Here is a 26,610-nt window from a genome sequence, read left to right as displayed (position 1 = left end):
ATCCTTGCTAATTGGCTCTACTTACCACTTTCAGTTTATTTGTTTCACTTGCTTATTAGTACCAAGGATAATCCTTATGTGATGTTCAAAAATATTATAAAGGCTTGTTTTCATTGTTATTTAAGGAGCAATCTTTTTTTATTTTTTCTTTTTTTTTTTAAGGACTGTCTGGACAACCTGGTGGGTATGTTTTTTCATTTATGGAGCACTCCTTGTACTTATCCAAAAATATTTTATTTAGAAGTCAGCCTACAGAGCTCCATTTTATGCATGAAGGAGATTTAGTTACTAAATATTTTCCTCATCTTTAAAATGATGGAGTCCTCCATTACCTTCAGAAGCCTCAGCTTATGTTGGTTCCACCTCTGCCTGTGCTCTCACACACAGCTGCAGACTGGCTGCACACTCACAGCTCTCTGGCCATAAAGTAATTTCTGGAGATGAAGATATCTGAAGAAGTTACATTCTCTAGTATTCCAATGCAAACATACACGGGGTGGACTCTGTTTCTGTTTCAAGATTTTTTCTGCTCTGTCCTCAGCCAATACTGAAACATCCACAGTAGAATGGCTTGATGGCCATGTTAGTCTCCAATTATAGATACATTAGCTTCCACTAAGCAGCACCAAACCCTTAAATTCTGCCTTCCTTGGCATTCCCTACCCACCAGCCGCTGCATAAGGCTTGACTTCAATAGTGTTGCCTTGTACTTGTTACTGTACCTATGGCCTATCTGACTCTGGAGCACACAACCAGCACTTGACAGTGCTTGTCCACTATTTATAAATATTTTGAGCCTGGCAGAGAAAGCACTACACAAAGGGAAATGGAGAACAAGCACAACGGGTAGCAGCAACAAACAAAGCAGCAGCTTGGACCAGAAGGCAGCGACACAGGCAGAAAACAGGGGAATTTGAGAAATCCTCTTATCTGTTGGGGACTGGGAGAGGAAAGAGCCAACTCCTTCCCACAAGACCCATCTGCCAGGCAGATGCCTGATCAAAGGGAGGTGGTCTTCCAGGAGCCAAACATAAGTCACTAAGAAAATGGTTTATTTTTGGCCACAAGCTTGAAATGCTGAAAGCTCAGCCCTGTGCTGAAGCCAGTACTGTGCTTTAGCTATGAATCAATTGAACAGGGTGACAGGAAAGAATGGGCTCTTTGTCCATACAGCAATTTAATTGCATTGTAGTTTTAACTGCAAAGAAGCTCCAGGAATTAATTTGTCTCAAAAGGCTCCTGAACATCATGTTAGTATTAATTATTCAGTTCTTAGCCTCCCAAGAACAATTTTGTCTCTAATAGCTGATTTTCAGTGTCTCTTATTGGAAATATTCTCCTGTTTTCCTAAATAAAACAGTGTATTGCAGAAGTATAAAAAAACATTGGTGTTGCTACTGAGTCCAGTGAAATCAGGATTTCAAGCAATGCATTATAGAATTCTGATTTCATATATCATTTTAAAATATGACAACCCATCTCAATATTTTCTTTGTAGCATGTAAATGAGTGAAAGAGAAGAAAAGCTATTTTCAGAGACTTCTAAGATACATTCCACTTCTTTTATCACATACCTCTGTCTTCTGTAGTTTCTTTCCATATAAACAGAAGAGAAAGGAAGAAGAATGAGTTTTTAGTATGCAGGTACACGTGGTCAGTAAGACCAAAAAAAATGTAAAAAGAAAAGCACTGTATACAGAAGGAAGTTTTTGCTCAAAATATTTCTACAAAATCACTTCTGAAATAAGCATACTTACAAATATACTACATCAGAATAAACTGCCAGAAGCTGAGGGTGATATACCAAGATAGCATAGCCTACTTTTCTACTCTCCTCATCTTCATAGTTTTTATTCCAAATGCTTCTTTCCTTACATATTTCTGAGCTGCCCTCAGCCTACCTCAGTCTGGCAAAGCAGCAGGGACTGTGCCACGTTGTTATGCCAAACCACTGGGGCTGTGCCCCAGCCACAGCACTGCCTGCAGCTCAGCCTGCCCTGCCCTCCAAGAGCAACAAGGACCTAGACACAAATGACTTCAAGAGACAGTTTCATCCAAACACAGATGATAAAGTCAGTACCTTGAATCGTTTTTTACTACAAGCAAAAAACATAAATCCCTCTGGTTTTATATGAAATTCACAAAAGATTTAAAACTGAAAAAGAATAATCAAGCTAATATAATCCATTTTGCCTCTCAGTGAGCGCTGACATCTCTACACCAGGAGAGAACTTGAGCCTTATTTGCAAATTGCAGATCTTTCCTACCAAAAACTGTGCTTGAATTAATTTCAGATTAAGCCGACTAAATATAATTATCTATTTAATGAAGGCTATGGTTAAATGCTTTGCTGACTGACTGAGAGCTAATCTTGCTATATTTACTTCATCATGAGGAAACATTTATAATTTAATCAGATCATACTCTTGTATTTCCTTTGTCACATACAGTAAAATCATAATCTGATCATCTAAAAAAAAAAAGAAATTACTAAATGAGAAATAAATTTCAAATTTGGATCAAGCTCTCTAAAACCACATACAAATGTAAGAATTGCTTGAAAAATGTTAATATGATAAACATGTTACTGTATAAATATTGTTGAATTTGGAGTTTTTTAATTGGTCTTTTCATAACATAATCAGCTATCACATGAAATACACATATTTTGAAATTCTATAAAGAAGAACAAAATGTACTTACTTGTAACCCCAACCAGTTATTCCTAAAACGAGAGCCAACACTAAAATGGTGCCAGCAATAGCCCCTATTATTATATTTGTGCTAACCACACCTGGAAACACAAGAAAAATGAAAAATATACATGGTTTTAGGAGAAAAATACACAAAACCAGTAAATGCACCATCTTTCAAAAACCAGCTTGAACAACTTTCACTAGGCTGATTGTGATATGCTCCTGAAGCATAGCATGGACATAAAAAAATCATCTGTAAATCAAGCTTTGACTTCTGTGTCTGTTTCCACTAACGGAATGCTTGTTACATGGGAAACCTGTGTCAGGTATCCCAAAACAGTATTATCAATATTAAACTGCTGTAGATTACATCCTTACAACCTGCCCTAACAAATCCATGGAATAAAAGTGACTACTTGTTTGCTTTTCTGATCCCTTCCACAGCTGAATAAATTAATCAAATTAAGGATTCTGGAAGATGTTCCCCCACAAGGATTTCTAATGATCAGCATTTACAAGCTCATTTTTCTACAATATATCTTTCTTTTGTACACAAGACTAAAGCAGAATAAAAACTTCCACTCCAAAAATGTAAGTCAGGCATTACCTGACTACATTCCATCTAGATATGGAATGTCCCAGTAACCTTTTGCTTGTCCTAATCTATCAATATGCCTAATAAGGCCACTCAGATGATTGGGACAAAAATGGTGGACCCATTGATACGAGTTCCCAAAGATGCACTGGCTGAGGCTTCATTTACAGACTTCTTTTATACTTTACAGTGCTTTTGTTGTGGGAGGAGAGAGGGGAATGAGGCTCCTGATTCTGCAGCATGTTGTGTACTAGCTGAAAGAGTAGGAGACCTAGTTTTGCTTAATGAACTTTCTTCAAATCCAAGCATTTTCAATAGCTGGTAAAAATTACAACAACATACCTTTATTGATGGCATCCTTATCAAAAAATAGATCATCTTTGATATGAGCACTGCAGTCATCTCCTCCCCAAAATCGGTCACAGACGCATTTTATTTCGTTGCTACAAACCTGCAGTCAAAAGTGCAGCTCAGAAAAAATCAGATTATTCATCCATTCCCGTAATTAATACCTCAAGTATAGGTACAGCGATAAAGCCCTAATTTTACTGCTCACAAAATTTTGCAAAATAATTTTTAATATATAGTAATTTTTAATTTATATTAGGTATAAATGAATGAAATGTGCTATTACCTTTTATATAAATTGATGCAATGTTTATTCAGTACATACTTTAACATAATCTATATTTACAGAAGCATTTATAATTGCATTAGGAGACTGACCTTAATGACTTTTTTTTTTTCAAAATATGATGAAGTGCATGATTTCAGATAAATAAGGAAGTTTTAATGCAGTGTACAAAACAAAACACATTATGAGAGAACAACTTCCCTGATCTCAGCTCAGTGACAGGGCCCTGGACGTTGTGTCAAACTGTGTGAGGGACAAGGGGGCTCTCCACGGCCACGGCAAAGCCACAGACTGCACACCGAGCAGAGAAACTGCCAAGAGCCAGCTCTCTGCCCTCTTTTCCAGAGTAAAGGAGCTCTCAGCCCACAAAATCCAACATCATCAACAACTTTATGAATCTTATTGGCTATTTACGTAATAAAGAGGGAATTAAAAAGAACAGGTCTCTGGAAGAACAGAGACCCAAGTTTCTCAGTTCGTAAAACCTTTGTATTTATTCTCCAGCAAACTGCCTGAGGAAATATCAATCAAGTTAGCAAAAGTGAGCAAAAACATTGATTGATAAAACTCTGTAAAACTAATACATACTAACTATGACTCATTATTTAAGATGCCTGGACTGGAATGCATTATATTTAGTTATGTGCCTCCTTCCCTTTTCGTTTTCAAAAACTTCTCCAGTTGTATGACATCTAGAGTCACACTGACCTTCCTGAAAGGTCCAGCTAGTAGACTACACAAGGCCAGGTACTCAGAAAAAGCAGTAAAAAGTGCAAGAACCTACCCCGTGTCCTGAACAAATCTGGCTGTCGGTGGTGCCTGGGCAGGTGCTGAAGTTGAAGGCCTCGGTGGGGAGGCAGCGATGGTCCAGGCACACCATGTCCGGCCCACACGGCGTCCCATTCTCCACATAGCCCAGGTCCGTGTCCTCATCGAGCTTCACATGGCCACCACTGCAAGACAGTCAAGAGCACCTTGGAGACCTCTGCTGTGGTTAGATGGGGCTGCTTGAGAAACTGGGACCAGGGCTGCTGCCTGCATTTCTGTGCTGCACAATGCCCAGGAGCAGGTATGAGCAAGTACTGGATCAGTGACCTCACCGGGCCTGAAACAAACCTAACCAGAGTACCTACATCAAACATGAAATCATGAACACAGGACCATTTTTCCGTGAAACAGCTTGAGTTAGACAAAACTCAGTTTACTTGTTAGGACGTCATTTCATCTCACAGTTGTGTGAAGCTATCAGAACATACCACATCTATAATTAGAATTCAGCTACAATATAGCAATGAATTAGGCTACCAGTTAACTTTGGCAGCGCAGGCATATCTGTAAGTATTCTGGATTAATGAAGTACTTGGCAAATATTAAAGAATGTAAAAGCACAGGGCCTGAGAAGAGCTTTATGTCTCTAAAGGCAAAATTAACTACTGAGGGGACTACAAAACTGCCCTACAGGCAGTTAATTTTCTGAAGCTTAACAAAGGTTGAACTGCAATAATGGTTATGTGTTAATAGGAAAAAAAAAAGGAAACAGATTTTCCTCCATTTAAGAATGAGAAAGCTGCTTTTCTGTGCAAGATGGATATTGTTTGTTCTGTTTTCAGGATTTCCAATTACCTGCAATTGTAGACTTTTCCATAGTGCAAGACTGATGTTGTGATTTCACCATCAAGTTCTCCAAGTCTGGGCACACTGGATATATTGGAGCACAGAAGGTACCCACAAAGCACATCCCTGCATTGAAAGAATAAACAGATATTCATAAAAAATAAAATTCAATGAAAATGGACAAGCAAAACTATGACCACTTGCTTGGTAACCTATGTGTTATTCCTTGCTTTTCTCCCACTGACAATAATTCCGATGCTGTTGGAATGATGCTGTTGGAATGATGCTGTTTCCAAAGAAAATTCTTCCCTTGTAAGATAGATTGGAAAACTCTGTTTTTATACCACATTATCAAAAATCCCCCGAGTAATTAACAAGCAAGGAGCTGTCAAGAACAAACCACATCAAATTGATTTAATGATCCATTAAGATAAAATAACTGGTCCATAGAGGAGCAACAGTAGATACTGGTTCTAAATACACTCTCATAGGACACATATGTAGGGGAACTATAGACACCAAATTTAATTCAACTGCTGAAGGGACTTCACTACTCATGTGTGGAGACTTTTGCACTGACAGAATAGAAGGGTCTGACATCTCCCATATTACTGAATATTTTTTACTTATGAATTAGTAATGGGACAGAAGTAAGGTCACAAAATCTGAGTTTAAAAAGTGGGAAAGAACAATAGTTCACCTGTAGGCAGAACTAGAAATCATATGTCATGGACAGAAAAGAGAAATTTGAAAAAACAGTTTGATAAGGACAGGTGAGAGGTCCAGAAATTGGCAGAAATAATCAACTGCATATGCAGAATGTGAAATAATGCTTTAGGCAGTGACTTGCAGGAATGTACTTGGAAAGTTACCATGAAATTGAGCAAAATATAGCAATGCAGTGGCACAGCATAAAAAGTGAACACCACACCAAGATGTGAAATCAAAGGCTGCTCTCCTCTGCAGTGCTAACCCTCACTGAGTACTAGGACCATTTTTAGTCCAAGCTCTCCCAAGCTCAGATGGTGCTTTCTTGTCAGGAATCATCTCTTCTTGCCACCCTACTCCCTCCAGGACTTCTTGCACAAAGGTCTGCAGAAGAAGACCAGAAATCTGATCTGTAGAGAGGTTTTTTGAGTCTCTTCATGCCAGCTAAAAAACTGGATCGGGGTAAGAACCTTATTCTAGTAGCTTTCTAAATGAATCAACTTACTGTTTGTTGCACTGTACCCAAGAGTCCTTGTCTCTTCCACAGTTTCCTTTCTCAGTCCCCTCAATATTCAGCTTCTCATAGCAGTACCTGTCAGCAGCCGTCACTTCTAAAAACAGAAAAAAATCTCTTCTAAGATGTTGACTTTGAAAAGCCATGTCCTGAGAAATGGGGATACACAATCAAAGCAAGCAGAGTTTCCCAGTTTGTGAACTGACACACCGTGATCTGCAGGTGGCCCATGAAACTCTGCACAGTGCTCTTCTCAGTTAAAAGCTTTATGATGCCACCACGGGACTTTTGATAAATTTTGTTCAGATTGATGAGAGTTTATTGGTCAAAATGTCCCCACTGAAATAAACTAATGAACATGAGTACAGGCTTCCTAGATGGTTATTAACGAGAAATAAAGTTTCAGTTTTCAGTCACCAGTAAGTGAACCAACACTACATAAAGAGCTGGAAAGGAGGATGGAAAGACAAAAGGACAGGGGAAAGAAAGGGAGAGACATACTGTTCTAGATGTTTTCAATGGGTCTCAGTCTGTCTCTTCCATAATTTTTCTTAGCTAAGATAGTCTTTCACGTCACATGCATGACAACCAACTTAGAAACAGAACATTCACTTACTTTCACCCCAGATATATTTACATTGCCGATCCCTGGTTTTACATCTTCCTCCAAAGCAAATACCCTAGAAAGAAAGAAAAAAAAGTACAGAAAATATTTCAAATTACTTGATTTTCCAACATATGTATTTCTACAATGCAAAGATTAGTCACACGCTTTATATTTGGGCAAAGAATATGTGGTTCTATCTTCTTTTCATTAAAAACATGACTAGCATCTAAAAGTCATGAATCTTAGCAGAACTGTCCCAGGTGACTTCCAAAGATCCTAAAACAAAATCCATAAAAAGCAATCTACAACAGCAGAAAGAATGTAAAACAAACTGAAGTCCTAATTACCTGTCTGTTATCACACGAATATCCATCCATTTTATGGATATTAGGAGAACACTATAGAAAGAGAAAATAAGTAATAGATCATAGATAAGACAAGCACGAAAGCAAAGTATACAACAGAAGTAATATGTAAAACCATTTCAGTATCATTCTGGTTTTTTAAACATCAACAGATTAAACACAATTTTTATGCACCATACCATACAAAACATTCATAGTGATTTTGAGATTACAGGTGGGGCTTTTTTGTTTCATGAATAGAAGACACAAAAATCACCTGGCTGGAATTTCCTGTGCAGTTCTCTGCAATATCACAATCATTCACTGCTTCTCGACACAAAACTCCTTTAGGTTCAAACTGGGGGAAAAAAGCACAGAAAATTAGTGTCTTGGTTTCTCCATATCTTGCCTTAAATGCAATGCTTCCTTACAGTTTTATCTAAAATAAAAAATGGGAAATATTCACGTGCTGACTGAAGTGGGAAGAGTCTCCTTTCCCTGGTGTGTATGGTGCACCACTCAAGCCATTTACTGGTGCAAGTGGTGCCACTCTCTGAGGCACCCCCTCCAAAGGGCACAGATTATGGGGCTCAGCAGGAGAAGTCTCTCCTGGGACAGTGGACCCTTGGGGTGTCCAAACCAATACTCCAGTGGCTGGCAGCATCACTCATTTTTCCACTTTTCTCCAAGGAAATATTTTTCCCGAACTGGTTGGGGGAGGGATCGACTGAATCTGCTTTCTAGAGGAACCCTTTGGAAGTTCTCTCCCAAGTTTGCCCTAAACCAGGTCACTGTGTCTTTTTGTGACTATATTGCTTTTCTTTACAGAACAGAAGAAGTCATCCTGATCTTCTCTCTAGGGATGAAAAACACCACATATAAACACTTTGGTTATTTTAATCCCCCATTGTTGCTGCAGAACAGGAACTATTAATAAATGTACTGAATTCTGTACAGTTTGACACTCTTTTCTAAGGGACTGGATATTTAACAATGAAAAGTGTACCAGTGACCTAATATAGACATTTTGGCTAAAGAATTATGTGCTAAGTCTCAGGACCTGGAAAAGAAGGAAGCCATTGCATTTAGGCAATTGCTAGTGTTTCTGGATATGGACATATTACAGACTCCTTATTTTTCCTCAGAGTTTTCTTAAGACTTTGATACACAGTTCATTTTGCAGGCTCTTTTTTTTTTTTTTTTTTTTTTTTGAGATCTGCATGCACATACATTTTCAGGGGACATCTGCTATCTCCAAGCTGGTGTGAACAGCACAAATGTTGTCATAGACACTACAGGATTCTGGGATGTATAATCACCATGTATTGCTTGCAACCCCTCCTTCACTCCTGCTTTCAGGCAGGATATTACAGGGGAATGTAACCCCAAGTTTTGAAGCTATTATATAGTCTTTTGAGTTGTCCTGATAAACACACTAGTAAAATCCGACTTTTCTGTTCATTCACTTACCCTTGCCACTCTGAAAGGAGATAAACCCTTCTGTCATTTGCAAAAAAATAAGGTAGGTATACAAAAGCTTTGTTTTGTTCTGATAGTCTTTAATATGGTGCCTATGTGACTTGGATTCTTGAGCAAAATTTACCCACACTGGCAATCTGCTGATTATTTTTATTATTATTACATTTAAAAAGGGAATGTGCTTAGGGAAATGTGATCTGCTCCAGCATAATCTGTGCTTTTTCTTTTTTTAACATTAGGATGAGCACAAAGTCAAGAATGTGATCCACAGTTATTATTAATGATCCTCCTAAGGGAATGAAACCCTCAAATGTGCAGAGACAAAGATAAAAATATCACACATAGTACACCACAGTTTTAACTACATTAATACTAATTATCTTTATTACTAAATGAATACAAACAACCATTTGAAGTCACGTTTAACAGGGCTCCCTTACAGCCACAATCTGGCTAAACCTCCTTTTACTATTTACTGATGTATCAAGAAGAATAACTTACAGTTTACACAGGGCTTGATTTCCTTTACTCAATGGGATTTCAGTCAGTTCAAACATGAGACACAGGCAGACCAAACTGAAACTGAAGTCAGGTGTCTTTTAGGCAAATCCTTCTGACTAATTCTGCTGGCTGTGCTTTTGTGTTTTTTACTCTATCCTTCCCTCAGACGCTCTGCAGTATGATTTTCCCATTCAGTTTCATGGGGCAAACCCAGAGCAACACATATGGCATTGGGAGTGTCACCTGGATAAGGATGTGCTTGTTCACAGAGTGACAGAATGGTTGGGGTTGTGAGGGACCTTAAAGATCATCTAGCTCCAGCACAACTGCCATGGGCTGGAATACCCTCTACTTGCTCAAAAGACCCATCCAACCTGGCCTTGATCACTCCCAGGGATGGGGCATCCACAGCTTCTTTAGGCAACTTGTTCCAGTGCCTCACCATCCTCACAGTGAAAAAATAAGGACATCTAACAAAACCTTTATGATTAATTTATCCCTTCAGCAAAGATGTCTAATAAGATCTCATAGAACTTCAACCTGATTCAAACTTGTCTGAAACTGGAAGGATTCAATTTACCGCTGCATTTGATGACAGTCCCTGCCCCAAAAAGCCAAGCCTAAAAGACAGAGTACAGCCTCAGAAAAATCAGATTTCAGCCAGGTTTAAAAGGTAAGCTTTTAGAAGAGTAATCACAAGGTCTGCAAGGGAAAATCCGTGTGCTGTAGTGCCTGCAGCCACCAGGATGCATTCCCAGCAGGTTGTGAAGGTCACTGTCCTTACCCGGCACTTCCGACAGCAGAGCCCGTTGCTGCACTGGGAGCCCGCGGTCAGGGTGCAGGTATTGCAGCACTCTCCTCCTTCACTGGCACACTCCTGGGAACACACACACACACAAAATACATGGGGAAGGACATGAACCCCAAGCTCTTAATGCTTCTCATCTTAGCATGCTATCTGAATGGATTTTTATTCATTCTTTTAGCTACCTAGAGGCAGAAAAAGGCATTTATGGAGCAAAAGACTTGTGAAGCATGAAACTGTTGCTTCCTGTGCATGATAGACAATAATGTTTCTAAGTTCATATTGCCATTAAATACTAGCATCTTAGCACTGACAAGTGTTTCCATCTAGGAAAATGCTTTCTTTCATGCCTTTGAAGGTTTGATTTTACACAGCCAGCTATTACTATGAATCCTTGGGCACATGACCTTCACCCTGCTTGTCTTCCTCCAACAGCAGCAATGTGCAGCACCAACTCCCAGACAAATCTAGCTGCTAATTTAAAGTACATTGCACTTACCGCTATTGTCCCACAGTCACATTCCTCTCCATCTTCCACAAAGCCATTGCCACACTCTGGAGGATCCAGAAGCTGCATGGAAATTCAGAAATCAAAGGGCATGTCTCTTTTATGGGAATCATTGTCATATTTGCTCTGTGCAACATGGTTGTTAAGCTAGCACTCCAAATGGATTAACTGAAAAATAGTTTCCATGAATCAGGGAGACACAGAGTGACACAACACAAGTGAAGCATACAGAGAATGAGCACTCCTGAAAATTAATACAGCAATGCTGCCAACTCACATGGTATCTTCTGTGCATAGATGTCAGCTTTACAGTAAATTCAGTTTGAGCAGAAGTTACAATGAAAAATAAAAGGTATGACAATATAGGGGAAAAAATTAAGGATATTTTTTAAATTAATATTATTTATTTATAATAAATATTTATTTTATAATTTAATTATAAATTATATAATCTTTATATAATTATATATATTATATAAATATATATAATATATATTATATAAATTATATAATAATTATAATTTAATAATTAATATTTATTTTTAATAAATATTAATTATTAAATTAATAATCTTTAATAAATTAAGACAATTTCATTATCTTCATAGCAGTTGCAATTGCTGTTGTTCTGGAGTTCAATGACAAGGGCTGAAAGGTTAAAGCCTGCACTGCAAATTCAGAAGTAGTAGCCATAACAAGTAGTCCTTTTATGTGGCTCAGAAATGCCTGGGAAGGGGAGATGCTCAGTTGTCGCAGACATCTTTCATGAAAAATCCTTTCTTAGGATTTTTCCTTGTGAGAAGCTGCAGTTTCCAGCAACCAAAGTAAACAATGGTTATCTGCTGCTGTGGAATGCAACAGGTGATTGGTCTCCTGTGGGTGTTTGGATTTCTTGACCACTCATGGCAGAGCTGGCTCTTGCTCTGTCTGAGACACAGATCTTTGTTATTCATTCCTTTTCTATTCTTAGCTTAGCTAGCTGCTGAAGAAACTTTTCCTTGCTATTGCTTTTTAGTATAGTCTAATGTAACATATATCATAAAAGAATAAATCAAGCCTTCTGATCATGGAGTCAACATTCTTGTCTCTTCTTCACCCTGAAAACCCTTGTGATCACAGTCACAATTGGTGACCCCCGACTGAGGAGGACACTCATCACTTGGTGAGACCACCAGAGGAGCATTGCTGCACTGGGTAATCCCTGAATGTGTGGCATTGATGGTTGCTTCACAAGTGACCACAGAAGTGGATTCTAGCCAGGAGCTGAAGAACTGAAGATCCGAATTTGGACAGAGTTCACAGCAAGGCTGACCACGAAGAGAACCTTCTGAAAAGCCTCCAGGAAGATGTTCAGAAAGCTCAGCAGCACCGTGCAGATAGCCAGAGAGTCCTGGACACTGTCACAAGGTACTGTTGGTTTTTCCCCTCCTAAAGATGAGGCCATTCGCAGTTTGTGGCTGCTCATCTGGAGGACTCCTCCCCTAGAGGATGAGGTTCCATTCTCCCCTTCAGAGGAGAAACTTATTGCCCTCTGGCAAAAATGGGGTGCAGAGGACAGAATTCTCCTGTTGGATACAGATTTCTATGAGTTTTTTCGATGGGCAAAGCTCTTTGGGTTTTTTACGGACGTGCTATATGCCCTCGATGTGTTTGTCTGGGAGTGTATGGGCTCCATTTTCCATTTCTTTTTATACCGGGGGTTCGGATGCCCCTCGATTTATCCAACCTTTTTGAAGCTCTTTCTAGTCTTGAAACGGAGAGCAGCTGTTTTTCCCTGGATTGCTAACTGCAAGGGCGAAGCCCCGTTCCCCCCGATTCCGGGGGAGGACCCTTTGGAGGGGGACGATCTGCTGCTTTCCAGCCCCCCTGAACTGCAGTGGGGGGGCGAAGTTTCGCCCGCAACCGAAGTTTTTTTTACTGTGTCTTCGGAGCATGCTCAGACGGAGCCGGTTTCTCCCCCATCCCGTTGCTCTCAGGGGGGATGGGAGTGGGCGGCACCGCCCCGGCCAGCGCCACGGGCACCGCCCCGGCCAGTGCCGCCAGCGCCGCCCCAACCCGCCCCGCGGGTGCGGGCGCTTCCCCGCGCGGCCCCTCCCGCGGCCGCCCCTCCGGAGGAGCCTGTGTGCGCTCCGGCCGCGGTTCCGCCGGCTTCCCTGCCTGCATCTGAGATCTCAGAGACACCGCTTCCCGCGGCAGCGCCGATGTTGCTGGGCAACAGCGATCCACCGCTCCCCCCGGCCGTCCCGCCGCCTTCTGCGACTGTGGTTCCGCGGCCGATGTCAGAGCCCGGCGCAGAAGATGCTGCCGACCCCGTGCCGCCCCCGCCGCCCCCGCCGCTTCCCCAGGCGGCCCCGCTGCCCGCCCCGGCAGTTCTGCCGCCTGTGGGGACTCCGTCCTCCGTGTCTGCGTCAGAGGCTGCCCTGGAGCCGGCGGCGGCAGCTGCAGCGGCGCCTCCTGCATCCAGCGTGACTTCCTCCCCGAGTTTTTCGGGTTGTCCCGGGGCTGCCCCTACAGCGGGAGCTGGGACAGGGGAAGAGGGCGTCAGCCTGTCCTTCCGTGGAGGAGGCATGGCCCGACAGCTGGCTGTGGGCGCAGCGCGGCTGCCTGTTTTCAAGATCAGCATTCTTGGCGGGTTGGGGGGTGTTTGGTCCGGGGTTTCCCCCTGGGGGATGCGGATCTCTCTGCCGCCCCTTGCGCGCCCCAGCGGCGAGGGGGAGGTGGGTCCCGAAAGTTCTGCCCCTGGTCCCCAGCCCAGAGGGGGTGGAGGTGGTGCCGGGAGGCAGATGGGAGGAACACCTGGTGCATTTGCATCGCAGAGGCAGAGGTCACAGCAGGAAGCGAGCATCGCTTGTCTGCTGTGGGGAAAGGACATCCCCAGACCCGAGACGAAGATTCTCGGGACAGCTTCTGTCTTCCCATTGCCGGCATGCCTCGGTGATTTTGGGGAAAGGAAGCGTTTGGTCACCCCTTCTGCCATTGTACTGGCAGCAGGGTGCAGGTCTGTGCCAATGCAGAGCCTGCCTCGGGGGCTGGGCCTGGGCTGTCTGGCTTGGTTGCTTGGGCCAGGGCCACCTCCCGGCCTCCTGTTGGGTTTGGGGGCTTTGCTTCTTCCCCCTTCTGGTCCTGGGCCACCTTTCTGTGGGCCAGGTCTGGGGTTCCTGATCCTTCCACATGGGCCAGGGCCCCCAAGGGCCTCTCTCTGGCTCCTCTGCTGCTGCTGCTCTTTCTGACAAAAAAGAAAAAAAAAAAAAAAAAAAAAAAAAAAAAAAAAAAAAAAAAAAAATTAATTGAATAAAAAAGGGTGAAAGAGCTGGCAGCAGCTCAGAGGCATTGAGGAGCCAGGGATTGGCTTCAGCCCAAGTTGTTCAATAAAGGGCTGTGGCAAGACATTTCAGAAATTTTCTCAAAATTCTTTGAAGACCGTCAATGGACTTTTGATAACTATTGATGGACTTTTTCTGTAGCAAGCCTGTTTCAGGACCAAAAGAAACTTTCAGATATGGCAAAGAGGAACATCTTCAAGCCATGGACTTTTCCTGAAACTCAGCTGCTTGGACTTGAATTTTCTTTGCATTGTTTTTGCATTTTCTTATATTGTAAAATCGTTTTAGTGATATGATAGACTTTTATGTCCTACAGGTGAAGAAATTCCCAGTTCATTCCACAGGAGCACTTGAGTGGAGTTTGATTGGCAACAGATAACCTGTCAAGTGTTTGTCTTTTTCTTCGGCATGAGTACAGCAGAGAAAATTACAAACACTTTTTCCTTTTAATTTAATTAAATAAAAAAAGGTGACATGTCGCAGACATCTTTCATGAAAAATCCTTTCTTAGGATTTTTCCTTGTGAGAAGCTGCAGTTTCCAGCAACCAAAGTAAACAATGGTTATCTGCTGCTGTGGAATGCAACAGGTGATTGGTCTCCTGTGGGTGTTTGGATTTCTTGACCACTCATGGCAGAGCTGGCTCTTGCTCTGTCTGAGACACAGATCTTTGTTATTCATTCCTTTTCTATTCTTAGCTTAGCTAGCTGCTGAAGAAACTTTTCCTTGCTATTGCTTTTTAGTATAGTCTAATGTAACATATATCATAAAAGAATAAATCAAGCCTTCTGATCATGGAGTCAACATTCTTGTCTCTTCTTCACCCTGAAAACCCTTGTGATCACAGTCACACTCAGTTTCTTTGTCAGTTTTTGTTGCAGTTGGATTTTTCTTTACATTTTCCTCTACCACACCTCTACCACAGTTGTGAACTTTTCCCAGTTTTCTGTAAGTATGTATTACACACAGGCAGATGTGCACAGGGAGTATTCCTGAAGAGGCTTTCTCCCTTTCCTTTCAGCCTTCCCAGTGGACTGTAACTTAAAAGATCAAAATCTTTATATTTGTATGCCATAACCTCTTCTAAGGGACACTGATATTCTGTTCTTTCCAGTTTAATTTTTCCTGTCTTCCTATAACTTTTAAAGGTAGTTCTTCTAAAAGCAAATAATTTTTTTCCTTTGGACATAGGAAAACATAATAGTAGCTTTTCTTACATAAATGAGAAGCCATTTAAGTGTGTCCCCAGACTAAAATTTTGCAGCTCAGCCTTCGAGTTCTCCAATTAAACTAGGACCATTCCAAAAATCACTCTGCTCCTGAGCCATCTGCACAAGCACAGCATCGTACATGGTGTAGAGCATTTCTCAGAGGCTGCTGCCTTTCTGCCAGGAGCCCACAGGATGGAGCATCACCCCACCAACTTCACTGTGCCACCAACCACAGCCTGGCACAGGCTGATGTGTTATTATTACATCCCCTATTGAAATGGAAATTTGACTGCAGCATTCAGTGCATATGTAGAAGGTAACATAAAATGTATGCAAGCTTTTAGAATTATTAAAGAGTTATTAAAACTGCTTGTTTCCTATGTATTTTTCCAGACAGCTTAACTTCTTCAATATGTCTCGGTGTGCTGCACAACAGAGACAAAGAGACAGCAGTGACAGAGAATTCTGCCTTGAAATATTGGGCCAATTTGCTGCAGTACATAGGGACAGCTAAAAATGAAACTGAAGGAAAAAACCCAAACATTAAAAGCAAATTGGATAACCTTCCCCCAAAGTCGTATCATTCATCCATTCATTTGAAAAGAGCATATGTTCAATCTGCTCCAGCAGCCATTGATGTAATTCTTGGGATTATAGCTGATCTAAGAGTGGAGCACTGCCAAACACTGCACCTTGTCACATTAGCTTTCCTTTATCTCATAATGCTTGAAATACAAAAAGAAGTTTGTGTCTAACCACCCTTGCTAGGAAACACATCTTTGACAGCATTGTTAATTAGACAGACATCCATTGACAAAACCTTTAAACCAACCCAAACCACGATGCATAAAAGAGACTAAATCACTCTGGCTTCCACATCCAACTCACATTTCTGCATGCCATCCAAAAATAAAAAAACACTAAAGTGCTGCCAAACTAAATTGAAAGGAGAGTAATTGGGGTTTTTTCCAACTGACAGATGTGTAAATGAACACAATCACTAAAATAAAACCAAGTAAGACACATCACACTGTATAAACAACACACTCAGCAAGTAAATACATCCTCCAGTATTTCTCCACCTTTAATGGGATGGAAAAAAGCAAACTTCTTAAACTCAGGTACATTTTACATCTTATTAAAGAATTACAGTGCTTTCTCTCCACTTTTAATAATATACTCTTTCATCAAAAGAGACCTTTAAGAGATAAGCAGGCTCAGCTTGCCCAGATTTCATGTTTTCTCTTTCCTTCTTTAAGTTTTATTGAAATTCTGTGGTTGTCAGAAGATGCACTTTTTCTCATGTTCACCAGAAGGAACATGTATCACTCCTGAATTGAACTTTCTTATCTTTTACATCTGTGACCACTTCAGTTACCAGATAAGTCTTTTTTCCACATTGGACTGTCTTTCTGCCTTAACCTCTTTTCCTTTGCTTGTTGAAAGACAGCCATTAAATACAGGTTAACATGAATTATATATAGAAAAGAGTCAAAATCATTATCCTGCTTGCTTTACATTTTAACACATGCTTCAGTAAATGGAGCAAGAATATACTGGAACATTGCTGCAAATCCTACATTGCAGACCTGTTGTAAATACAAAATTGTGTTGTATTCACAATATTCAGAACAAATTGTGTGAGGGATAATTCTCGATCAGAGGCTGTTGATTCTCTACTGGACATGAAACCACTTTATTAGAAATCTATTTAAAAGTAATTTCTAAACTACTATGAACCAAAATAATCTACTTACACCCATATGTTACCAGAATAGTTAGAATTTAGAGAGAACCAGAACTATCAAAACTAAAGGGTTTTTTTCCAACATTATAATTTTCATTCGTCTTGGTTTCATCAAAATTAGCAATAGAATAGAAATAATATTAAACATTAATGTAATGCTTACTTTAGTTGGTTTATTGAAAAGGCAGGCTCCACCTCCATTGTTTAAAAATTCATGATACTCTTCAATATCACACTCAGAGAACTTGCTTGGAAGATAGTACCTGACAAAATAAGGTAGAAGGATTACTTTCTCCAGTGCTTTTTACACTGCATTTTCTTTTTTCAAAACAGAAGAAATATAATGTTATCCTTCAGAAAAAGAATGAAAACAATGCTGTTCAGAATCGGAGTGACTATCTGTTTGTAAGTCTATCTGACTATTCTATTTCTTTCTATTTGAAAATCCTTCCAGTAAATAATAAGGAAATTTCAACAATGACACAAAGCTCATGGAATGTGAGAAGTCTAGAACATTTCACTAAATTTTTACATGTCAAACAGCACAAATCTGATTACAGTGTATAGTTCACACAAGCATGACTTGTTCCACTAACAGGCCTGATCTCAGAAATACATTTATTTCCTCCCATACAAACTGCAGGAGAAAAAGACAGCTCATAGTTTGTTGGTCTCTAGGAGGAAATGGATCCCCTGACCCACAGAGTTATGCCATTTTAAACATGCTTCTAGCAAACACCACCTAACATTTCAGCTTCCCTCTGTGTCATGTGTCCCACTCAGTAAACTTCAATTGAGTACAGAGTGCCCCTGAGGCACTGTGCCTCACCTAAAAACAATGTGATGCAGAGAATCTTTGCATGGATCCTTTTCACAAGGAAATAACTTTTCCCAAGGCAACAGCAGTGATCTTTATATTCAGGTCCATAGTCATGAAAGTACTTATGCTTCAAGGAGATTTTGGAGTCTCAAGGGCTTTCCTCTATCAGCTCACCACTGGATATAAAAATATTAGCCAAAGTGCTATCCCCTACTGCTGGGAGAGATAGCTTCCAAAACATAATTGGCTTTTTCCATCTGTAATGCTCATGAATTTGGTCTAAACACTAGAGAGGCTGTGGGTTTCATTGAAGTTCAGCAATAAGCTAGGTAAATACAAGGCTTTTTTATGTACCAAATTATGTGAAAGGTTTGAACTTCACATAAAGAATTTAAAGGCCCTAACATGGGAATTTATAACTTTTATAAGAATCAAAAACACCTCTCAGACTGGCTTTTTAACTTGCAAAAAATCAGAAAAGTCCTACCAGATGTGTTTTCAGGTATTCTAAGATGAAAAGGGCACACATTCACACTTTTAAAGAGGCTTGAATGAGACATACATCTTTGCTCAAAATTTTTCTGACCACAAAGCTATTCTGAAAATTTTTGGATCCATTCAAAATTAATTAAAAACTGAGCCCTGTCTATATCTAAAACTAGAATACAATGTAATTAATATCTAAAACTACACTAAAATGTAATTCATATGCATGATAAAAGGCCTGTAATAAAAAGTGCTAGGGGTCTGAATATACTTCAGAAAGCATCAAATTTCATCCAGCAGAAAAATTTGCTGATTAACCAGTCATTATGTTAAAATCCCCCCAGTGACACTACACATGGGTATGAACATATTCAGCCTCCAATGGGGGCAGTTTTTCTAACAATATCACATTAACTGTGCAATAAAAAATGATAGAGATAGACAAAAGATTCCAACAAAAACACTGAAAATGAGGCATGCCTCAGAAATTTGATTATAGGATTTCAAGAATTAGGGTGTGTCATTGTTTCTACAACTCCATAGCAATCTTCCCTGAGAAAATAAGCTATGCCTGCTTCTGCTTCTCTGCAATGACCTGACTTGGCTGTTGAGCCTTGTGCTTTCCAAGTTAAATCAGCATTCACCAAAAATTCTCACATGCCCTTCTCATGAACTCACTCATTCCCACATTTCTTTGAAGGTGTTTCTGTATGGTACATACCTAAAACTTTACTTTCTGAAAACTGAGTCATCAAAAATATTCTGCTGAACCACAAAAGAGAAAACTTTTCACACCTTTCCTATATGTCACTGTATGTAAAACATGACTATTCTCTAGTGAAATGTCTTACCCCATATCTCCCATTATGCATCCAGACCACATGTCCTCACACTTACATTCACCTGACAAAAAAAAAAAAAAGATAAAATAAAAAGTTACATCTTGAGTCTTGTGAGTCCAAAATAATACAATTCTTATCATAAAAAGCTCACTGTACTCAATTCCATTTCATGTTTCCAGACAAGTTGGAAAGAATAATTTGCTGGTTTATTGCACACCTTAGTTTGTGTATCAGTGCACTTTGCCAAAATTTTTAAAAGCTCTACAGGATTCTGTGCAATCCTGAGCTTTGAAAATATGTCCTGTTTTTCTTTCCTTCTCTTAAAGGAAACTGCAGTGTTAGCCTTCTGCAGTTGCAAATCATGAGTCAGCTTTCTCATCCCCTGTGTGATGATACTCATTTCCCAAACTTTCAGAGTTAATAAAAAAGAATCATTTTACTTTTTTTTTTTTTTTAGTTCTCTTCTTTGACTGTGGTAACATGATTGAAAGTCTTCCCTTGGAAAACCCCAAACAATAATTCAGACCAAAAAGAAGCATGGAATGATCAGTGAACACAAGGTAGTACAGCAGGATCTATCAGCTTCTTCCTCTGCTCTCCGTCCCTTCCCTGCCTGCCTCCCTTCCCCATGACACTCCCTTCTGCCCTGCCAGCTGGGATCACTTTGCTCTGGTCTCAATCCTCCTCTCTCAAAGCTGTGTCTTGCTTTAATCTCAGTAGAAATGTTTTCCACTTGCACGTTCCATAATTTCTTTTACTGTACACATGAACATCCGTTTATTGCTTCCACTTTAAAAGTACAATTAGAAAGGAAACAAAGCTCTGTCTAACGATTGCATTCTCCTCTCTCCCTACCAAAACAGTGTCCTGCCCTTCTCAGCCACAAAGAAAGGCAGTCACCACTATTATAATTTTCACTTTTACCCTGTCCTTACCTCCACTCAAAAATATGTGGCTGGAAAATGAATGCTGAACATGCCTGTAGGATAGAGCATCGGTCCTACATTTCTGAATATTTTAAAAAATGGTATTGCATAATCTGCACAAAACCCCTTTAAATGCAGCTGTCTCTCTGCATTATATATTGTCTTTACAATGCCTGAAAAAAAAAATCCACTAATCAATAGAGGAATTTATCTTTTTAAATGTAGGCCACATAAGCACACCCAATCCAGTAAGTCCACACTCCAGTTAATTATCTAAATTGTTTCATAACTGTATTTTTATTTTAATCATATCAGGCTGGGACTTCATATAACATGGAAGCAGGAAGGCCAGCTGCTTGTTGTGGGCACAATGGTGGAGATCAAAGCATTGCAGGTAAACAGGGATAGCTAAGGAGCTGAATACAAACGTTACATCAGAGAAATGGTAGCAGTAGGGTAGCAAGTACTGGATATTTGGGTAATCTACAGGAGAAACAGGAGATTTGGGTAATCTATAAGAGGAAATCAATCAAGGAAAACAGATAATAAATTGTATTGTTTGAACTGTTGTATATAACAGTACTGGGGAGGCTCCTCATTATACCCTGATCTAATAATGTATATTCCCACCCTTGTGTCATAAGATGGCAGCCATTTGGTCTGTGGGTGGGACACCAGTCTCCCTGAAATGAATGGGAGTGGCAGGCACCTTTATGGTCTATTTTGGATGAAATGGTGACACCAGTGCTATCAGGAATTACAAGCAGGGGTATACTAGAGCATTCAAGTAAAGAAAAGTTAGTATGTCAGACCCTTCTCATGTTACTGCAAGAAATAAAAATATTTCAATATTGTGAGAAATGGAAGGAAAAAGTATATATCAGAAAGACACTGATAAGATCCTCCACCTTTTAAGATTTTTCTCTTGAGACAAAGTGGAAAAGCAAATAAAATTACCACTTAGAAGTTTTCTTCTGTCTGAGAAAATGCCAATATTTTGGGCCAAGGTCTGTGCCAGGGTAACTGCCATTAAGTCCGGCTTTCCAAACTGAAAGAAACAAGCAAGGTGGGGAAAGTAATCAGTAACACACAGGTATCTCTGATTCAAGTGAAGCTTTTTTCATATCAAGGCAAAAAATGCAAAATCAGATACACAGCCTTAGAATTCTTACTGCAGGGTAGTTAGATGAAAATTAAACACTGGCTTATAGACAAGCTAAGTAAGAGAAAGTCTGTTTCTCTCTTGGCACTCTGGCTAGAAATATGAATGACAGGATATTGCAGAATTTGCTTAAAATTTGAAGTGTATTGACTTTATTCAGTCATCACTCTTCATCAAAGTGTCCCTTCTATAGAGCTGCAGTAAGAGTCTCCATCAGCAAAAAAGCAAAATATTTTGAGGAACATGTCTGCACTAATAAATTCCCTGCAGATAAATTTTCACCACTTTTTGTTCATACCAGTATGCCCACCTACCTCATTCACACCTCCGCCTTTAAGCAAGGAGCAGATTCCCCCAGTGTGGGCTACACCACTTCGACTGCTCTGAAATCGACTCCCCCTTTGACAAAAACAAAAAGAAAAAGAAGTTTACCCTGCTCAGTCCATGAGTTTTGCACCTGCCTATTCCAGTATCTCCCTTGTGATTTCCAAATGGCATTTGCAAATGCTGGATGCCACCACTACACTGCAAATTATGCAAAAACAAATGGGAAAAACAGATAACCACTCACAAACCTCACATGACAGGTTATCTCCAGAAAACTTATACCATCTTCCCTCCTCCTTTTCAGAATACCTAATATAGGAAGAAGGGGACTATTTTGCCAAACCATCTGGATCTGCCCAGCCTCTTGTTTCTTGACATTCTACTGCAGTGAGTGCTTTCTGCTGGCACATGCTTCAGGCAGAGTTCAGGAGAGGCCACCATGCCCCCAATGCATGGGACTAGTGAAACAACACGTGTCTAATTGGGCAGTGCTGATGTGGTAAAACTCAAGGGGAGAGGCATTAGCAGAAGATGCAGAGGTAGCTGAAAAATCCCTGGAATTACTGCCAATCTCATCCAAGGAGCAGATGTACTCCAAGCCTAAATCTAATAATCTCTTTGGTGCTGACCATACCAGCATGAATGACTGCCAGTTACTGGAGACAAAATATACTCTGCTCCACCTGAGAGTACTGATCATCCGGCAAATTGTTTTTCTCAGGTGAGAGGAGAAAAATATCAAGAAGGGTCACAGGGGGCTAAATGTGGAAGCTCATTTGTAACCACTCTACCATCACACAGTTACCCCCCCCTCCCAGCTTAGCTGTGTTTCACTCACAGACACAATTTCAGAAACTGCTGTTTCCAAACCATCTATGAATGCAATACCACAATAACCACTGGTGGTGGTGCTATGGATAGCACTGGAATTAGCATTACAGTGGTATCCAGAGTCCCAACCACAGGCCAAATCAGATTTTCTTTTGTCCTAGTCAATACACACACATTCACAAGAACCAGACTTCCCCCTCAAAGAATTTACAATGTCACCAGAGAAATTACAAAAAGGATATGAGAAAACCTGATTCCCATTTAAGAGATGAGGATCTGAGACACAGAGAAACCAAAATCTGCAAGCATCACTTTGCAGATCTTACTAGCTTTCTTAAAGGCAGAAATCAGTGGTAGTAATTAGGTACATGCAAAAATTCTGAGGGTGGATACCGGGCTTGGGTATCCTGGAACCCTACTGAAGTCATGGGAAGTGAGGTGTTTAGGTTAAGTTTATTCTTACAGTCTCCTAAAACAGTCAGCAGAGAGGAAAAAGGACTCCAACAGAGATATTCATCTGGCATATTGTGTGTGGATCGAAAATCTCAGCCACATATCTCTCCTCTATTTTTGTATATATATTTTATTATATCAATCTTATTTTCAAAACAATTAAGGTACTTAGAGAAAATAACATTCTTCTCAGTTTAGTATTCTTATAGCTCAAATGTCTTGGGAGAACAAACTGTTTTGAGGATCTGAAACACTTCAGTAATCCTGCAGCATGCAGGTCATTCAACAAAGTAAAACAGGCCATAGTGCACTTCAGCAGAAAACCTCATTGGTTTCAAAACAAATGTTCTGCCTTTAAATAATCCATGCTCTACTGCTGAAGAAGTCAACCTCTGAGGTGGAACCATTCAGATAGCTGCACTTGTGGAGTAGGTGGTTGCACAGAATAACAAAGGATTACAGCACATGCAGCTCAGGCTTAGTATGTTAAAACTAAAATAAGAGTCAAACCTCTAGTTGCACTGGCAGGCAGTTTGTGAATTAATTTTTTTCCCACCTCCCCATCTGAAACTTTATTTTCTGAATTATTGTGGATTACACACACAACAGAAAGGAGATGCATCAGCCACTTGTGAGAAGCAACCCCCAAGGAAAGAAAAAACCCCAGTAATATAACATCACACAAGGTTACGTACGAAAAAAGGTGAACTGCGTCACTTTTCTCTCTGATAAAATCCCTCCTATATTTCATAAACTCACGTAGAGTCACCAAGGGGTTTTCAGATATGGTGAACTTGTTATCAGTAGCCCAGGTTTCCATGGCAACCAATACTATCCTGGTGTTAAGTTGTTCTTTATATATCTAGTACATTAACAGAATGAACAAATATATTATGTCAAATAGAACAAAGATGAGGTTTACCCCTTTTTTTAATAGCTTGCATTTTTACATAACTAAATATTTAGCTTATTCTAGCATATTTTGCATTCTTGTCGGTGATTTTATCTCCCTTAAAACATAACATAAAAACCAGGTAAAAGCAAAATTTTAGGCTTAATTTTTCAATAAGTTCTCTTGGCCTACACAGATAGAAGTACATAGAAGAAAAATGTGATTTTTGAAAAATTATTACATTCAAAATAGTTCAAAGATTTGAATTTAACGGGTCTTTTATAACAGCCAGCTCATACAATGACACACAAGGGCCCTTTTTTGAGGAATAATGATCTATAAAGCCATAATTTTTCTCTGTTATATATGTCTACAGGAGTATTTCAACTCCTGCTGGCTGAATCACAAAAAAGAGACATCCCTTCAATGCTGTGTTAACACTCTACACCAAATACTTTCAAGCATTTTCTTCTTCTAGGAATACTTTTCTTTTTCTAATACTTTGCTGTGGGGAGGTGCAAGAGCCAGCAGCTCGTCTGATTTATCATATAAATACAATCCACATAGTTCACCTGTATGTCCCTATTCTAATTTATTTATTCAAGTGCACTTTTTTTGGAGAAATTTTAATGCATTAGAATTTCAGATTATCTTTTGCGTTTAAAGTTGTCAAAACAGGGATCCTGTGCTAGAAATTGTCATATCTAAGGTGCTCTTTAAAACTCAGACTCAAGGGACCAATCTAGCAGGATACTTAAATGTTTAAAGCCACAAAATAAAATCCCTCTGACGCTTTATTTTAGACAAAGCCTCTAGAGGTGAATGATTGTGGTTCTAGATGAAAATTTGCAATCTTCACATACATCATTATTGTTACACCATCAATTGACAACTCCTGCATCTATCATCAGGAGAATCTTCTGACTCATCTCACATGTAAAAGAACATATAGCTGATTGATACTTACCAAATCAGCCATGTTCACAACTGATTTAGCATAGCTGTTGGTATGGCCGACTGACAAGCGGTGCTTTTTACACTGTGAAAACAGCACAGACAGTAACGGGTTCAGATTCAGAAAAACAAAGTCCATTTCCAAAACACCATGAAGTACAAAGCAATTATATCAACAATAAGGCCCCTGCACAAGATTTTATCTATTGTGTTGAGTGTAATGTTCATAACCAATAGTAGAAAATTGCTCAGAAATGCACATTACTGATATACTTTACAACAGCTGTTGTGAGGATGTATGAATTCTTCTTTAGAAAATACCCTAGAATATTTACTGGAAAATTATATAAGAACAGTAACATTCTGTTACTCTCTTCATTATCATTATTGTTGCCAATTTTAAAATTAATCACAAATGCCATTGAAGAAATTAGCAACAAAAATTTCCATAGCTGAGACTCCTTAAGATGTACTATCCCAAAAGTGCCTGCATCTGTGTTCTAATCTATCAGACTCCCTTTTGTTGCAATTTTCTCTCTTAAGCTGTTTTCTGGTTTTCCTCTTGTATAGTTGCACACTCTATAATGCCACAGTAACTGGTTCAAACCACTTCAGTGATCAGACTCCAATGGCACCTTTACTGAAATTTGTAATGCAGTGTTATAAAAATGGCACTAGAAATAGCTGTCCAGGTACTCCTATTTGCAGAAAAAAATAAGTTATGAATGAGCATCATGGGCATGAAAGTCACAGGTATCTCAGAACAATTTAAGAGAAAGTGTACAAGATTTTCAGAAATGTTTTGCCTTCTTGTGCCCCATGATGCTTGATTTTGGAATGAAAATTGTCCATATTTTCTGGAAGTTTTTTTTTTGGATCTTTTAGTGGGGAAAAAGTTTTCCACAGCTAGGGCATAGGACAGGCATCCTTTCAAGCAGAAATGGGGGGGGAACCACCAAAAACAAGGAAGTTAAGCCCACAGCAAATTATATTTCCTTCTCACAGGAGGAAATTATTTGGCTTCTTTGATCACTGGCACTCACCTCAGAGAATAAACTCCTAATTGGACTGACTCTTGCTGTAATTAGACAAAATTAGGAAACATTGTCCTTGAAGAAAATATGCCTGAACAGATAGGAAGATCCCAAAGGAAATGTTGTAGCTTCAGGTCTTTAGGATCAAGCACAGTTACACTGATTTAAGGAATTTTCATCCAAAATTATTAATTTTAATCCAAGAATTTATTCCTGTGTTCCCCAAGCTGAGCTGGTGAAGGAGTACACTGTCTAAGGACAGAGGCACACTTTTTGTACACTTGTACGCTCTCATGTCTATTTTTGCTAATTCGGGTATTGCATGAGAGAATTGCTGCACATTACAGAAGAAGTAGACAAGATTTATAGAAATATTTTGATTTTAAGGCCACAAGGGACCATAAAAACATCTAATGTCACCAGCTGTATGAGCAATGCCAGGCTGAACTTTATCCAGTTACATCAAGAGGAAATCCATTGTGTTTGAAGCTACCTTTGAAAACTGCAAGTGATGAAGAATTTGCCATTTCCTTTGATATTTCCTTCATTAAATGCTTAATAAAACATCTTCACTGACATAAATCTGTGTTTTTTCCCA

The 26,610-nt window shown here is 39.7% G+C and overlaps 1 protein-coding gene across 14 annotated transcripts in view; it reads right to left on the bottom strand.

The window, feature by feature from the left end:
* Positions 1–26,610, bottom strand: part of ADAM22 (ADAM metallopeptidase domain 22) — a 135,597-nt gene that overhangs the window by 26,395 nt on the left and 82,592 nt on the right. For 12 of the 14 annotated variants that reach the window (XM_077174640.1, XM_077174632.1, XM_077174635.1 and 9 more), the window contains 17 exons: positions 24,992–25,063; positions 23,828–23,994; positions 21,836–21,920; positions 21,317–21,407; positions 19,443–19,494; positions 17,449–17,548; positions 10,997–11,068; positions 10,477–10,569; positions 7,990–8,070; positions 7,716–7,766; positions 7,378–7,441; positions 6,753–6,858; positions 5,549–5,665; positions 4,710–4,878; positions 3,634–3,742; positions 2,704–2,794; positions 1,575–1,592 (listed from right to left, as the gene is read on the bottom strand). In XM_077174640.1, coding sequence (XP_077030755.1) covers positions 1,575–1,592; positions 2,704–2,794; positions 3,634–3,742; positions 4,710–4,878; positions 5,549–5,665; positions 6,753–6,858; positions 7,378–7,441; positions 7,716–7,766; positions 7,990–8,070; positions 10,477–10,569; positions 10,997–11,068; positions 17,449–17,548; positions 19,443–19,494; positions 21,317–21,407; positions 21,836–21,920; positions 23,828–23,994; positions 24,992–25,063 — 1,538 coding nt within the window. The remainder of the gene's footprint in view (positions 1–1,574; positions 1,593–2,703; positions 2,795–3,633; positions 3,743–4,709; positions 4,879–5,548; positions 5,666–6,752; positions 6,859–7,377; positions 7,442–7,715; positions 7,767–7,989; positions 8,071–10,476; positions 10,570–10,996; positions 11,069–17,448; positions 17,549–19,442; positions 19,495–21,316; positions 21,408–21,835; positions 21,921–23,827; positions 23,995–24,991; positions 25,064–26,610) is intronic. The other 2 variants (XM_077174642.1, XM_077174683.1) reach the window with 1 other exon arrangement.

This window comes from Agelaius phoeniceus, chromosome 1 (genome assembly GCF_051311805.1).
Source record: "Agelaius phoeniceus isolate bAgePho1 chromosome 1, bAgePho1.hap1, whole genome shotgun sequence".
Taxonomy (NCBI): domain Eukaryota; kingdom Metazoa; phylum Chordata; class Aves; order Passeriformes; family Icteridae; genus Agelaius; species Agelaius phoeniceus.
This window is presented reverse-complemented; position numbering and strand designations above follow the sequence as displayed.